Source organism: Eschscholzia californica, unplaced genomic scaffold (assembly GCF_041429995.1).
Source record: "Eschscholzia californica isolate CP2 unplaced genomic scaffold, dmEscCali1.0.p SCAF_1, whole genome shotgun sequence".
Lineage (NCBI taxonomy): Eukaryota > Viridiplantae > Streptophyta > Magnoliopsida > Ranunculales > Papaveraceae > Eschscholzia > Eschscholzia californica.
In genome coordinates this window covers 38,178,372-38,193,393 of record NW_028238198.1, presented here as the reverse complement: position 1 = coordinate 38,193,393, position 15,022 = coordinate 38,178,372, and the positions used below count along the sequence as shown (strand labels likewise).

General features: G+C 33.1%; 2 protein-coding genes across 2 annotated transcripts; one reads left to right on the top strand and one right to left on the bottom strand.

Moving 5' to 3' along the window:
* Positions 1–256: 256 nt before the first annotated feature.
* Positions 257–3,183, bottom strand: LOC147566624 (uncharacterized). The gene is made up of 6 exons (XM_086655046.1): positions 3,045–3,183; positions 2,593–2,816; positions 2,444–2,543; positions 1,771–2,173; positions 1,219–1,547; positions 257–372 (listed from the first exon to the last, which is right to left on the bottom strand). Exons 1-6 carry the CDS (start codon positions 3,181–3,183, stop codon positions 257–259), a joined length of 1,311 nt encoding a protein of 436 aa, XP_086511172.1.
* A 3,619-nt stretch (positions 3,184–6,802) lies between these two features.
* On the top strand, positions 6,803–11,138 carry LOC147566623 (14-3-3-like protein GF14 iota). The gene is made up of 7 exons (XM_086653122.1): positions 6,803–7,501; positions 9,099–9,405; positions 9,787–9,874; positions 9,991–10,100; positions 10,195–10,343; positions 10,697–10,752; positions 10,843–11,138. Exons 1-7 carry the CDS (start codon positions 7,429–7,431, stop codon positions 10,846–10,848), a joined length of 789 nt encoding a protein of 262 aa, XP_086509248.1. The 5' UTR covers positions 6,803–7,428; the 3' UTR covers positions 10,849–11,138.
* The last annotated feature ends 3,884 nt before the right edge of the window (positions 11,139–15,022 follow it).

Sequence of the window (15,022 nt, the reverse complement as noted above, 5' to 3'; positions counted from 1 at the left end):
TACATATTAGATGTGCTTCACAAAACTAAATATGTGAGTCCTGAATTTAAGAAAAAATGTAAGGTTTCGAAGACGCCGTATGATCATCAACAAGGAGAAAAGTAAGTACAAATATTTCTTACTTTTGTGATTACTGTAATACATACAGATAGTTTTATAGTTTATAAATTATTTGGTGGTTTCATAATAAATGTTATATCAATGATTGACAGTGCGGATTGTGGACTATTTGTTATGCTTCATATGGATTTAATATTCATGAAACATTACAAATGGGGAGTACCAGATGAATACCTTGCGGACGATTGGATTGAATTAGCTCAGCGTAAAAGAGCGGAAGTGACGTACGAGCTATTGTATGAAACAAGAAATCTGTGGAAAAAAACTTTAATATAGTTTTAATTTAAGTAAGGTTTTATTTTTTCGATTTGAAAGTAGTTGTAATGAATTATATTTGACTGTTTGAAGTAAAAAATATTTGGATGGGAAATGTAATTTTTAATTAAAAATATCATATTTGTTGAAAAAATTACTGAAATTTATCAAGTTTCTTCCTTTAATTTTTGATACAAATATGAATGAACAACAAGATAAAATGTGAAATTTACATGAAAGTATGAATTAAATCTGCAAAACATTTACTTTGTTATAAAAGTATTGGCTATTGTTGAAAAAAATTTCCGATAAAATCCGTAAAAATATATAATATTACGATATACAGTATTGGAGGTATTTGGTGTTCTTTAATAATATTCACATATGTTAAGCAAGGTTCATACCACAACCGCTAAAGTACACCCTTTTGATAGAGAATAAAAATAGAATAGTGAAACAAAACGTATAATTCAAACATTGAAATTTTTTTATTTATTTGGATTGAAAGTGTAATGTAACATATGTGAATACATCAAATGTTTGCCCTACATGTTTTGCGATTGTGGTAAGAAGGTTGCTTACACCTACCACATATCCTTAATTTTCTTGGCATATTTCCCGAGCTCTCGATCCGTACTGTTCTTGGACGACCTGGTCTACGACGAATCAACGGTGGGAGAATTTTGGTAGCTTCATCAAAATTCCTTGGTTCATCAACATTGGATATAGGCATTATATGTTCCTTGTAAGTCTTCACATAAGACTCAGTTGTCCAAATAGGATCGTAAAAACAATCTTGTTGGTCGTCAGACAAGCTTTTAATGCACAACATTGCGTGCTCACAAGGAACACCATCAACTTGCCACCTTCTACAAGTACAAGAAATATGTAGAAGATTAACACAATGAGAAGGTTCTGAGTAAACCTCGAATATGAATGGGGCTGCCTGGGCAATATTCCAAGTTGCCGCACTATCATATTTTGCTATCAACAGATCAGTGATGGTTGGACACAAGAATGTCGTCCATTTTTTAGACAATTCGCGTGCTGTGTTCATTTTGTTCATTATATGAATACGAATTGCCTCCAACATTGCTGTAATTGGTAGTCCACGAGCATGTCGAATCTGATTGTTAAAGGATTCTGATAGTTGAGATGATATCGCTGTGTATCTGTATAAAAAAAAACGTATATAAATTTTTTTATATTTTTTTATAATATCGATAATTTTTACAAAGAAGAATACATAATGTACAGTAAATAATCCAAAAATGTTGTGTCAAGTACATGTTATTTGTAACACAAAGTCAAAACTTTATACGGTAAACTACATAATGTTCAGAAAATAAATCAATATGGATAATGAAATGAATACACTATTTTATCTGATCGTACCTTATACCGGGAAAGAAAGCATCTGCCCAAGAAGCAGGGTCTAAGGATTGAAAAAATGCAGCAACTTTTGAACCACCCATCTGTATCATCTGGTTAATAGTTGCGTGATATTCGGATTCGGGAAGAGCTCTAGCAGCCTTGAAAATCAATGTTTGGAAGAATTTTGATTTTCTAGCTCCATTTGCCAATCTTAAATTCAGATTGTTCCTTAGATGCCAAACACAAAAGGAATGGTGTGCTGTTGGGAAAATGTTCTTAACACCGTTGATTATACCATTGTGACGGTCTGAAATAAAGATATACGTCTTTTCCATATTCAGAGCATTGCGCAAATGCCTTAGAAACCAGTCCCAATTTTGGTCATTCTCAACATCAACCACAGAATATGCTAACGGAAATAGACCTGTAAATTGAAAATATTTTAGTGAAAGTATGAAAATTTAAATATTCATCAAGCATACTTCTGTAAAGTTTTCATAATTTATGGTAAATTTAAAGTAATGTACATAAATTTAAAGTATGAAAATTTAAAAAGTATATAAGATGTTCTGTAAAGTTTTCATAATTTATGATAAATTTAAAGTAATGTACATAAAAAGATGTAATATGATGTTGAAAAAGGAGATACTTTTATATATTAATTTTGATAAATTTAAGAATGTTCATAAATTACCATTGTTACCGTCTTTAGCCACAGCAGCCAGTATGCACCCGTTAAAACGAGTTTTGCAAAAAGTCAACATATATAACTGGTCGACAATATTGGAAGCCAACTATACAAGCATGTGGTGCAATGAAAATTCTTTTAAATCTCCGAGACACCTCTTCAACTTCAAGTTGTACTATGCTGTTTGGATTGGTACGTGAAAAGGCATCAGCATACCATCTAAGTTTTGCATAGGAATCTCCTTCTTGACCAAATGCTTCATTCATTGCTACTTTCTTCCCCTCATAAGTGTAGTAATATGGAAGTTGGACAGCGTAATCTTTCAAGAAATCTTTCTTCAAACTTGCTGTGGAACGATCTGGGCTTCTTGTAACCTCATCTAAAATAAGTTTCCCAACAAATGAACTGTTTATTTTTGGTTTCTTGGTCTTCTTAATGAAATCTTCACAGTCATGTTTCATTTCCATGTCTTTCAAAATAAACATAGATTCGCATTTCAATGGCGCACATCCATGTACTCTCCATTTGCAATCTTCAACAGGACATACAGCAGTTACCCGCTTCGAATCATTTTTAATAAATTTAAAATCATGGCCAGTATTTATACTATATTGCCGAAGAGCAAATCGAAAGGCGTTAGCACCCCCGGGAAATAATTGACCAGGTTCAGTAAACATTTTATCCCAACCATCGGATTTTAGTATCGTCTTCTTGCTTTGTATTGATGAATCTGTTTGAATCTCCATCTGTTCTGTAAAACATAATATTAAATTATTTGATATTGATTTAATAATTAAGCATATATTTTAATACAGACCAATTGTTCTCTTCTACGTAAACAATTTAAACTGTACAAAACAAACTACGTACTTTTATGTGTATGTATGAGATTAGCAGTCAAGTGTAAAAAAGTACGCATACTTTGTAGCAAGTAAAACTATAATTTATGCCTATTACATATTTCTTTACAACACCATGTCAGAAGTATGTATAATTTGTAAAGAATTTTATATATGTGCATATATTTTACAACACCATAATAGTAAAAAGTATAACTTATGTAACATAAAGTATACGTAATGTATACTACACGACAAAGTGTTTTCCATACAGATCTGAGATTAAATAACTGGAATCTAATATCCATCATTATCTGTACTATCAGTTCAATTTGATCTGAATGTAATCAAAGATCTGAAACATCTAAATAATTGAATGAAAACATCAGATCTAGATTACATGGATTCAATAAAGATGTAAAAGAAATATCAAATACATGGAAGAACACTTTAGATATAGAAGATTACAGCAAGACAGATTCAGATTAAATTAAATGAAAAAGAAGAACATTGGATATTTATCAAATCTTCAATATGAATCGTTAAACTATAAACCAATATACATAAGATTTTAAACCTGAATAGTTGTGGCTAGAATAAAGAGATAATCAGTAAAAACCCTAAATAACAATGGAGGTTGTGATGATAGCTCTTGATTGAATACTAATCAATGGAGTTTTTTACAGCTGGGGGGGAGTTTAATGAATGTTTAATGAAGATTTCATTTTTAGAGAGATAGTGGGAAAGTTACTGGATTTCGGTTACGGAATTTTAGAGAGAGAGAAGTTAGTTACAAAACAAACGTGATTGGAGAGAGAAAGTTGAGATAAATATGGAGAGAAAATCTAATACGGTTTAGAATGAAAATCACGATTAGATATTAAAAGAAGGTTAATATAGGTATTAAATATATAATAAGTATTATATGGATTTGTGTAATCTCTCTAGATGATACCAAAAGGACCAGATATCTATTAAAATTATTATTTAGGTTTTGAAATCCTTTTTAGGATTATAGAGGATTAAATCTCCTATTAGGACCCTATTTTTGGTCTATAGACTCAAAAAATAATTATATTATTGAAATTATTTATTATTATATTATATAAATATGATATAAGTATATATTATTATATTATTATTATTGAAATATTATATTATTAAAATAATAATAAATATCTATCAATTGTCTATCAATGTCCACAAAAATCCAAATGTCCACAAAAGTTCAAAAATATAATTTTGAAATATTAGTAAAAGTATGTCATTTCATTAATGATAAATATTCACCTACTGCCCATTAATGCCCACGGATATCTGGATGATCACAAAAATCTAGAAATATAGTTTTTTAATATTAGTAAAAATATGGTATTTCATTATTAATAATAACTAGGGTATATTCCGTGCCTAAGGGCACGGCCAATTGTATCAATCGAATATAACGAAATTTTATCCCAGGTGTTTCTAGAGTCGCCTAGAGTATTATTCTAGGCGCTCTTTCCAAACATGACACTCGACTTTCCACATTTATTGTTGCTATATTTTGGATACCCTAATTTTTTGGTATTATTTTTTTTTGTTTTTTTTTCTTAAATTAGTTATTATTTTACTGAGAGTGAGAGAGATTTTAATATTTTTTTTAGCCGTTGAAATTTCTTTTCTTTCGTTTTTTCTTAAATTAGCTAATTTTTTCGAAGGACACGGTTATTTTTTTTTTAAATAAGAGTTTTTATTTCAAAGAAGGACTATGTTGTAAATTTTGGAAAGGACTTATAAAAAATATTCTTTATTAGAAAAAGATGTTTGTCTAAATCATCGTTTATCTTTTGTTTTGTTATATAGATATTGAAATAAAAAATATTCATCAATTGTTCACACATATCCAAAAGTCCACAAAGTCTGTTTTTAGATATTAGTAAAATATGTTATTTTATATGATAATAATAAAAAGAAGTAACTACTACACATTTTGTCTATAGACCAAATATCTTGAAATTTCCACCTCATTTTGTCTATTGACTTTCTTGAAATGTCTACGTGATATTTTGCCTACAAATTCAATGTCTTCAAATATCTGTAAGACATTTTTATGAACTACTATTAAATGTGTTTGGGGAGGGGGGCTACATACCAAATTGTCAATATGAAAATCTAAATTACTATCTCAAGTAGAGAGAAAGAGCAGAACTAATTATATCTTCTATTTCTGCTGCCTCCAAATAGCAAATGCTCTATTATGAAATTTCTAGTAAGATCAATAAGAGCATGGAATCCCTATAAATAGACTTTTGGTAGGGGAAAAAGTCCTAAAACTTCATGCTTAAAGGCTTGGGTTGTTCTCATTAAAAAGACGTCTTTAAGTGGATTGGGTTTCAGAGACTTAAACCAAATTCCAAATTTCTTCTCTCCAAGCTTGTCTTAGACAAATATTATCTTAAATCAAATAATTGGAAAGCCAAAATCCACAATTCCTCATGATGGTGGAAAACTATTCTCAAAATCTTGCCAGCAGTACACAAAGAAACAATTTTGGAAGTTGGCAATAAAGAGAATATGAATGTTTGGTTGGATAGATGGATCTCTTAAACTGAAACAATAAACATTACCCAGTAAAGAAACCCCTTTCAAACAGTGAATCAACTCATTCACCTAAATCCGTTGCCTGAATGGAATTCAACATTATTAATCCAACTATTCTTTGAAGATCTTACTAAAAAAATCACATATACTCCTGTCAAAGTTAACATTAAGGATAGTATATACTGGAATCACACACGATCATGGAAGTATTCGGTCAAGTCCATGCACAATATTCTCACTAAACATCATCAACCATAACTTCAACAAACTAAGCATTGGCTTAAGCTTTGGAAACTCAATTGTACACCTCGAATTCAGCTCTTCCAGTGGAAATTATCCATCAATAAACTACCACCTACTGCATTACTTGTCAATTTTTTTCCTATAGACTCCATGTGTTGTGGATTATGCAAGAAGCAGAGTGATGGTTGACAACATATTTTAATTGAGTGTCTATTCTTTAGAGTAGTTTGTTTTGGTTTACCAATCTCAGTTTGAATTGAGGCTTTGAGAAATGGTACTTTCATTGAAACACAAAATTACATTTATTTCTTGATGATGCATTTCATGAATCTGTCAGTCTACATTATTGCTTCATGGTCGTAGATTTAGAAACTAGGTGTTATTTTGAAAACATAACCCATTTGTTTCTCAATATATTACAAGGATACAAAGTCTTGTATACAAAAATCAACAATCTGGTACAAGCAAAGATACCACAATAGTCTGGGCTTCTCCTCCAACAAACACAATCAAATGCAGTTTTGATATCTCATTCACCAAGATTTCAGAAGAGGCAGCAATAAGAATAGTATTTCACAACTCTCATTCTATGTGTATTGTAGGGAAATCCACTCATTCGATGCAAAACCGTAGATGAAGGGGAAGCTTTGCCGACTCTTCAAGCTATATCCGTGGCCAAAGAGATGAATTTTGTGAAACTAATAGTAGAAGGCTATTCTAGCAATGTCATAAAAGCAATTAATGCATGGAAATATCAAAACAACTCACTGAACTAGCCAAGTTGCAATCAGATCAACCAAACCTTTCCGTCCATGTTTAGATCTTTTCTCTTGTAATTATGAAAATAGAACTACCAATAGCAAAGCCGATGAGCTCGCTAAGAATATTAGAAGTTTGAAAATTCCACGAAAATAACAGTGTGTCCAATCTTGTAGATGGAACGGTCCTCTTGTACATATTCTTTTGGTTTTAATGGATCACTTCTTGCATTAAAAAGACTTTTTCTTCACATTTTAAGGTCATATTGAAACATTGATTCCCAAGAAGCCACCTGATCATCTATTATTTAGCTTCACGGCTCATTCTGTTATCCCTTCGATTTCCAAAACTAATGGTTCCGATTTGTTTTCCTTTCCGCAAATTATTCGAATTTTAACCACCAAAAACTCCTATTTAAGGCTCTTCTTATATTCAAACTTCTTCATCTCTCTTTTCTCTCTAAAAGTAAAACCCTCTTTCTCTCTCTGTCTCTCTCTCATTGTCCAGAATTTTGTTAAGGGTCTCCAACTTATTCGCATTCTTTTTGTTTTGATCTATCTCATATCAATGTCAACGGAAAAGGAGAGGGAAACTCATGTTTACTTGGCCAAGCTTGCTGAACAAGCTGAGCGATATGAAGGTAATAGATTTAGGGTTTATGTTTGATTTTTAAAACGAGTTCGATTTGTTAGTAATGTATGTGGTTTTTTATTCATTAATGTAGTTAGATATAATGTATGGTAAAGTTAGAGTTTTGACTCTTTTGATTGTTAGTTCTAAATCATACTTTTGTGATTGTTAATTTATTCTTTTATGTCATATTTAGTTATTTGTTATTGAATTTTGAAACTGTTCAAATTGTTCTCATATAAGACCAAGAACCTCACCACCTATAAATCGAAAATCGCCAATGAGGGCTTCACCATTTACCCTATTTGTTAATTTTAGTATAGAGGCTCAAAATAGTTTGTTCTCACATTTTTTTAGGTAATTGTGACCACCCATAAATGGATTGTAATGTTTAAACAAAACTAGGTTTTTGTGCCGAATAGGAATCTCATCATCGTCATCTTTACATCTTGATCTCTTTATTAGTGCATATTACATTGTAATCTATGTACTGAATAGAAAGTTGCCATCATTCAACCCGCCAGCCAAACCCTTTCCATCCGGCCAGGCCCACCCCGGGGGAAGGCAAGCCCTCTTCCGATCGGCTTCGCCTGGGACCCTTACTGCATTCCCAAGTACCATAGAAATCGAGGTCTTGTTCTCGTCCTTGTTCTGGCGGCCAGCTCCAAGGAGGCCGTGCGCTGTATCAGATTGCCCTCCTCTGGATAAGGAAGAGGAACTGGAGCCCGATCAGAGAACCTAGAAAGAGATGGGTAGCCCTGGTCAGAAGATCTTTATGCACATATGTGCGTTACAACAATAAGTCCGCAGACGTCATGTATACACCAATACTACAAACTGACCTAGTTAGGTCTCTCGAATGTTTTACTACATTGTGTTTCTTGAATTCTAGACCAATCTTCCCAACCTTCCCATAAACCAATAATTCATGATTTATGGTTATGTTTTCTTTTACAAGTCATTGCTAGATGTCTGTTCCAAAACTACATTATGGAATTTATAATTTATGCTACAAAGCCTCCACTGATCTGGTGATAGCTGCAGAATTCTGTTGTTCTCTCTACAGAACTGCGTTAAGGGTTCATTTAATTATTTGTTTATTTTAATTTTTGCATCTTGGTGGTGATGGTGATGTGGCCTTAAATATTGAAGGTTCGGGGGTATTTGAGGAAGCAACATATCTTCGGCATTCATACCTCACATGTGTAACCATTGTTAATCCTGAAAAAGTGATAAATGCTAGTTTGGAGCTATAGCATGGGAATTTTTAGACCCAATGTAGACCCTCAATTACGTTTGTTTTGACTTTCGAGATGTAATTCGTAAGCGTTATTTGAGCTGGTGCTTTATTAACATGAGATCTAAACTATGTTCTACTCGGCGTTTGTGGTTCTCCGATCTTCCTAAGTAGTAACTTCAGATTTATATGATCTGGATCCCTTTGAAAATTTGGTTAAAAAAGTTCTTGCATTAACAAATTTCAGACGAAGTAAAGTTCACGAAAAACAAAGAAACTATGTAGTTAGAACATTTAAGCTTGTCTGCATGTAGCCTTTTCGCCTTTAATGCTACTACATAAACCAATAATTGTGTATCTGGTGGAGCAGAGATGGTGGAGTGCATGAAGAAAGTTGCAAAACTTGACCTTGAGCTTACTGTGGAAGAGAGGAATCTCCTGTCTGTAGGTTACAAGAATGTTATTGGTGCTCGTCGAGCTTCGTGGAGAATTATGTCTTCAATTGAACAGAAGGAAGAGACAAAAGGGAATGACCAAAATGTGAAACTGATCAAAGGGTACCGCCAGAAGGTTGAGGAAGAACTCTCCAAGATCTGCAGTGACATCTTGACTATCATTGATGAACACTTGATTCCTTCTTCAGGTTCTGGAGAATCAACTGTGTTTTACTACAAAATGTGAGTAAATTTAATATTTATAATCAACTCTATAGGGAACGTCCAAACAATGATGATTGTCCCTAATCAATTGGACTTCGAGGCATCTCATACATTTAAACATGAAATCTGCGAAGCTATTCAAAATCGTGATGTGTGTCGTTTTCGTTCTTCCTTTAATGTTGCAAGACAGGATCCTTCCCTGTGCTTGACAGATCTGCTTGATCTACGATGCACATGATCAGATCCTTGAGTTAAGTACTCGGCTTGATCTACGCTTAGCACAATCAATAAGAGCCTATGGCGACATTGCTGGGCCTGTTCTTCAAGTTCTTTTCTTCTGTCATGAAAACCTTCCTACAGTGGGAAACTAAATTATTTTGGGTTACATTTGTAATGTAGGAAGGGTGACTACTATCGGTATCTTGCCGAGTTTAAGACTGACCAAGAAAGGAAAGATGCCGCCGACCAATCATTGAAGGGTTACCAGGTATTCTTATAGCTTATATATACCTGTGTGACACTGAAGTACGGACCATATGTTTCCTTCTATTTCCATGCACCGTGGTCTAATATATTAACTTCTTTGGTGATTTACCTTGTAAGGCTGCTTCCAACACGGCAAATACAGATCTTTCCTCAACTCATCCTATCCGACTTGGTCTTGCCCTCAACTTCTCTGTCTTTTACTATGAGATCCTGAATTCCCCTGAGAGGTAGCTTGACTGTTGCTGGCATTTCCTACTCTTAACCATTAAGATTTCTTGGTTATTTTATGATAACTCATGATTTTGTTATTAAACTTGGCAGGGCTTGCCATTTGGCAAAACAAGCTTTCGATGAGGCAATTGCAGAACTTGATACCTTGAGTGAGGAATCGTACAAGGATAGCACCTTGATCATGCAGTTGTTGAGGGACAATCTCACCCTCTGGACCTCTGATTTACCTGAAGATGGAGGTTTGTTTTAATTTGATGCTCTAACACTTACATTACTGTGCTTCAGTTCAACTTAGCTAATTATTCTTACTGAAAAGCTTCTATCGGTTTACCGTTTGAAAACAAGTTTTAAGAATTAGAATTCGAATCATTCCATCTGATGTCTGATGTAGATGATTATATCATCTTTCCTTTAGCACCCGATACCCATTTGGATTTCAATCTGGGAATTGTTTCTTATTCTATCAACTGTAAAAACTTCCGTAGCTTAGTATACAAATAGTTACAAGTTATCAACCAACATTAGAAGTTGTTTAAGATCATGAATATCACTTTCTCACTCTATTCTTATGGTGCGATTTTGGTTGATGAAGCTGAGGATGCAATCAAGGCCGAAGAGCCTCCTAAATCTGCTCCTGCAGAACCGGAGGTAAGTCTTTCCTACTTTTTTGCTGTTCCATTTTTTTTCTTTTTCCTCAACTGTAAAACGAAACTGAAAGTAATTTTTTTTTGTCTCCAGCATTGATAGGTATTATCGAAGAAAGCATGACATCCGCGACCAAACTATCGAAGAGGGCAGATTTTTCGCTCACGGCTGAACTGGTCCTGGTGGTTTTCAGTTTTCTATTCAGAAGGAACTTGGAACACAGACTTCTCTATGTGATATAAAATATGGGGTTGGTTTTGTTATTATAAAGGTGGATGGGTAGCTTTTTTTTCCAATTATTTTGTGTTTAAGTAGATGAATATGGAAGGATTTTAAAGGTGTTTTAGATATAGTAGACTGGTGATATCAAATTTACTTATTTCTTTGTCTCTCCCCTTCGTCATTTTTTTTTTCTTGTCATATAGATTAATTGCAACATATTTGAGCAGTTGATTTCATAAAGGATAATTACAGAAATGCCATGGGGGTAAAATTGGGAGGTTGAAAAAATTTGGGGCCATTCAGGAATTTTTTTGGGGCCAAAACGAACTGCCGGACACAATTCGGGGCCAAAACGGCCAGTTGGTCACAAATCGGGGGCCAAAACGGAATTAACCCTTTCTTAATTTTGTCTTCGTCTCTCTACTTCTCTAGTCTTTCTCTCCTCCAAAATCTCAATATTTCATCATTAACCTTAGAAATCCATAATACACCGATCGTAATCCATGTGAAGAAGAATAAAACCGATTGTAATCTATGAGAAATATCAATGGTTATCTTTTGATTTTGTAGTTCATTTACTTTTTGGAATTGTAAAGATGGAGTTTAGAAAGTTCTATTTAGCTACTAAAGAGTTTTAGTTTCGAATAAATATTTCTTTATTTCTTCATTAGTGATCGGCGCCAGACCGACCGATACCCGGTTTGCCCGACTATCAAAACGGTTACGTGCGGCACTTCGTTGGAGAAAATCCGAAATGTCCGCCCGTTTTGTTCGGATGTCCGAGTGGACACTTAGGACTTGTGCCCGTTCCGCCCGGACCGGTTGAGTTAGTGTCCGTTTTCCCCCTGTCCGGACCGATTCCCACCCCTACTCAAATGGACCCAAATCAGTCTCCCACCATCTCCAATGCAACACTCAAACTCTAAAACTTAGAGTATCATATAAGATTTTTTAAGGTTTCTCTTTAAAAACCATTTCCAACCCAAAACTCAACATGAATCTCTAAAATGATGTGATAAGATTTATTTAAGAGATCATTAAGAGGATACTTTAAATTTAGGTCTTCTGATGATATTTAAGTGTTCTCTTAGTGTCACATAAGAAAATCAATTAATTTTGTAATCAAAATGTAAACTTTAGAATTTCTCTTAAGTGTTGCATTGGAGAAAGTTTGTTAATATAATTTTTGGATTCCTAGTCCAAAAATCTACACCTAAACACACATTTAGTGGATATATAGGATTTTAAACCAAAATAATAATTATAATGGATATTTAGTCCAAATTGACCCATCTCTATAGAAAATTTACCATTTTTATTTAATCATAATGCTCATTATAATCTTTTATATAAGAAAAAAACCTACTTTTGAAAACCAATCTTCAAAATTCTCTTTCTTTTTTTTTTCTCAGATTTTTTCCGATTGATTTCAAACTTACTATCTGTTTCGCAATATACCCGTTATTTAGTATCAATTACGTATATTTCTACAACATAACACATTTAGTATAGTTAAAGTATGTCTAGACGTCAAAGTTACAGTGTTTTTCTGTTTATTGATTCTTGTTTTGTTTCATAAATAACGTGTTATTTATTGTTAAAGTTTCATACTCTATTTCATTCTTTTTATATGTGTCATACATAACACGTTATGTATCAACAATGTTTCTTCAAAAAGGGAAAAGGACTAAAATCCTATTTTCTAGGAAGATTGAACCTTAATCCCTTTTTGAATTTTATTTTGGGCCTAAAACCCGTGGACCCTTGTTAATAAAGTGTTTCTAAGTGGACATGTAGGAAATAGACTGTTCAGAGATCTACTTTTCACACTTTGACACCTACGATTTTTAGATTTTTTCTCGAGGCTTGCATTGGAGATGCTCTAACTCAGTTAGTCATTTAGACAAAGTTAGATAAAGGAAACATTCAAAAATTTGATTTGAGTCGATTCTAATCTCCGAATAAGATTTTAGATTTTACGTGGAGAAAAAAGTTATATGTATTTAAAGAGAAGAAAAAAAATTAGTTAACATAAAGAGTAATTTAATCTTCTTAAATATTTCGACTTGAATAATAATTTTAATTTTTTTTAGTCTAAAGTCCAAAAATAGGAGGTAATTAGTTATATATCCACTCCGAAATCAATAAACACTATAAGACCAAAATAAAACATCTTGTTCTTCTAGGTCCTCTCCAGGTGAAGACTGAAAAGCTTAGATGAGTTTTCTCTTCGATTTCTCTTGGTTTTTCTCTCGGTGAAGAAAGAGTAATGATCGATTTTCTTTTGGTCAAAAGATAAGGGAAACAATCATTTAAACTGAAAAGATAATTTTTTGTAGAGATGAAAACTTCTTATTGAGGAACTATTTTCTTGAAATTGAAAAAATCATTTGTATCTTCTAATATGAGTAGTTTTATTTAACCTGTAATATTCGACATGTAAATTACTCATAATGGAGTTATTTTCTATTTAATATTATCTTTGGACTCTAAACGGCTAAACCCATTGACCCTGTGATTTTGGACCTAAAACTCACTCCTGTTTTTTTTTGGAGATTTGTTGTTTGGACTCCCTTCCGTACAATTGACTTGCTGTTTGGACTCTCTTTTTCCAGAGTTGCGTTTCGGACCTCTTTTTTCAAAATAAAAATTAAACATAACTGCTCCAAACATCAAGGACTATTTTACCCTTCTTCGTGATGTTAGAGAGAGAAAGAGTATGGAAGAGTTTTTGTTGTGTTTATCATGGAGATAGTTCTCTTAGACCTGGATAATTCTCTTGAAGAAACTCTAATGTAATTTCTTCCTTCTCTAACTTAGATCATCGAAGATGATCTACAATTTCTTCAACATGAATCCATCTCAATATAGGTAAATCCATTAAAGTCACTTCAACTCTTCTTCCCTAATTCTACAACACTGTTTTATATCCAAACTTTCAATCAACTTACAGTTCTTGGATATGGAAATCATGGCTGAATTTGTGATTCCTCTACAACCTTTTAACTTGATAGCAACCTGATTCTTACAAGGAACAAGGAAATCAATTCTCTATCAACTAACATCTCACTGAAAGACAAATCCCGTTACTTTAATCCCCTCAAACTCTGTCATAAAGTTGTTAATAACCTTGTTTCTCTCTCTACAACATCACAATTTATGAGGCCTCATTCTTCAATTATTCCATCTTTCATGGCCAACACACAATTCTTAAGACCTTCACCTGTTAAAAGACAACAACCTGGAAGACAACAACTTAGAGGACAAAAACTAGTTAAGCTTCTGAAATTCTCTGAAACTGCAGAGAGATGATCATCTTCTACCGTTAGTTTTCATTGAAAATTAGGTCGAGAAACAAAATTTGTACTACGAAAATGAAAACTGAGTTTATAAAACCTGATGATTCTAAGAAAATTGTATCGTGATCATGAAATGTGACCTTTTAGAGAGAGAAAGTAGAGAGTCTGTTTGGTTGTTGGTGAGGTTTTGGTGCAATGAAAACATTTTGTTGTGTTTTTAGGGGAGGGGGCCAAAATACAATATTAATTATATAAGGATAAAATGGGAATTATTTAAAAAATAACTATAGAGACGGAATATTCTCCAACGATTCCGTCAAAAGGGAGTCCAAAATGCAACACTCGAAAAAGGGAGTCCAAACAGCAAGTCAATTATACGAAAGGGGTCCAAACAACAAATCTCCCTTTTTTTTTTTTACTTGTTTTAATATTATTTTGACTCAAATAGCTAAAATATCTACACATTATCCCTACTAAATACTATTCTCGCATTTCATACCCTGTAGCGAATTTGGGTACTTCGCAGTCCAACCCTTGGCGCACACAAATCTCAAGCCTTAACTAACAATTTCCATATAAAAATATTTAGTTTGATTACTTGAGTAGTCAACAATACAATTAGCACAAAGAGTTAAGTCGTAATGGCAGTTCAACTAGTAATGGTTATTGGGAAGCAAAATGTGAAGATGAAGAAATATTAAATGTTAATCAGGTAGTTGATTTCAAAAAGGCATTTCAGTTTTGTTGGAGAA

Coding starts and splice junctions, on each gene's coding strand:
- LOC147566624 (XM_086655046.1), bottom strand. CDS start 3,183: ATGGAGATTCAAACAGATTCATCAATACAAAGCAAGAAGACGATACTA. Junction 2,174..2,443: donor GGCTAAAGACGGTAACAATG/GTAATTTATGAA, acceptor TTCAATTTACAG/GTCTATTTCCGTTAGCATAT. Junction 1,548..1,770: donor GCTTTCTTTCCCGGTATAAG/GTACGATCAGAT, acceptor TTTTTTATACAG/ATACACAGCGATATCATCTC.
- LOC147566623 (XM_086653122.1), top strand. CDS start 7,429: ATGTCAACGGAAAAGGAGAGGGAAACTCATGTTTACTTGGCCAAGCTT. Junction 7,502..9,098: donor ACAAGCTGAGCGATATGAAG/GTAATAGATTTA, acceptor CTGGTGGAGCAG/AGATGGTGGAGTGCATGAAG. Junction 9,406..9,786: donor ACTGTGTTTTACTACAAAAT/GTGAGTAAATTT, acceptor TTTGTAATGTAG/GAAGGGTGACTACTATCGGT.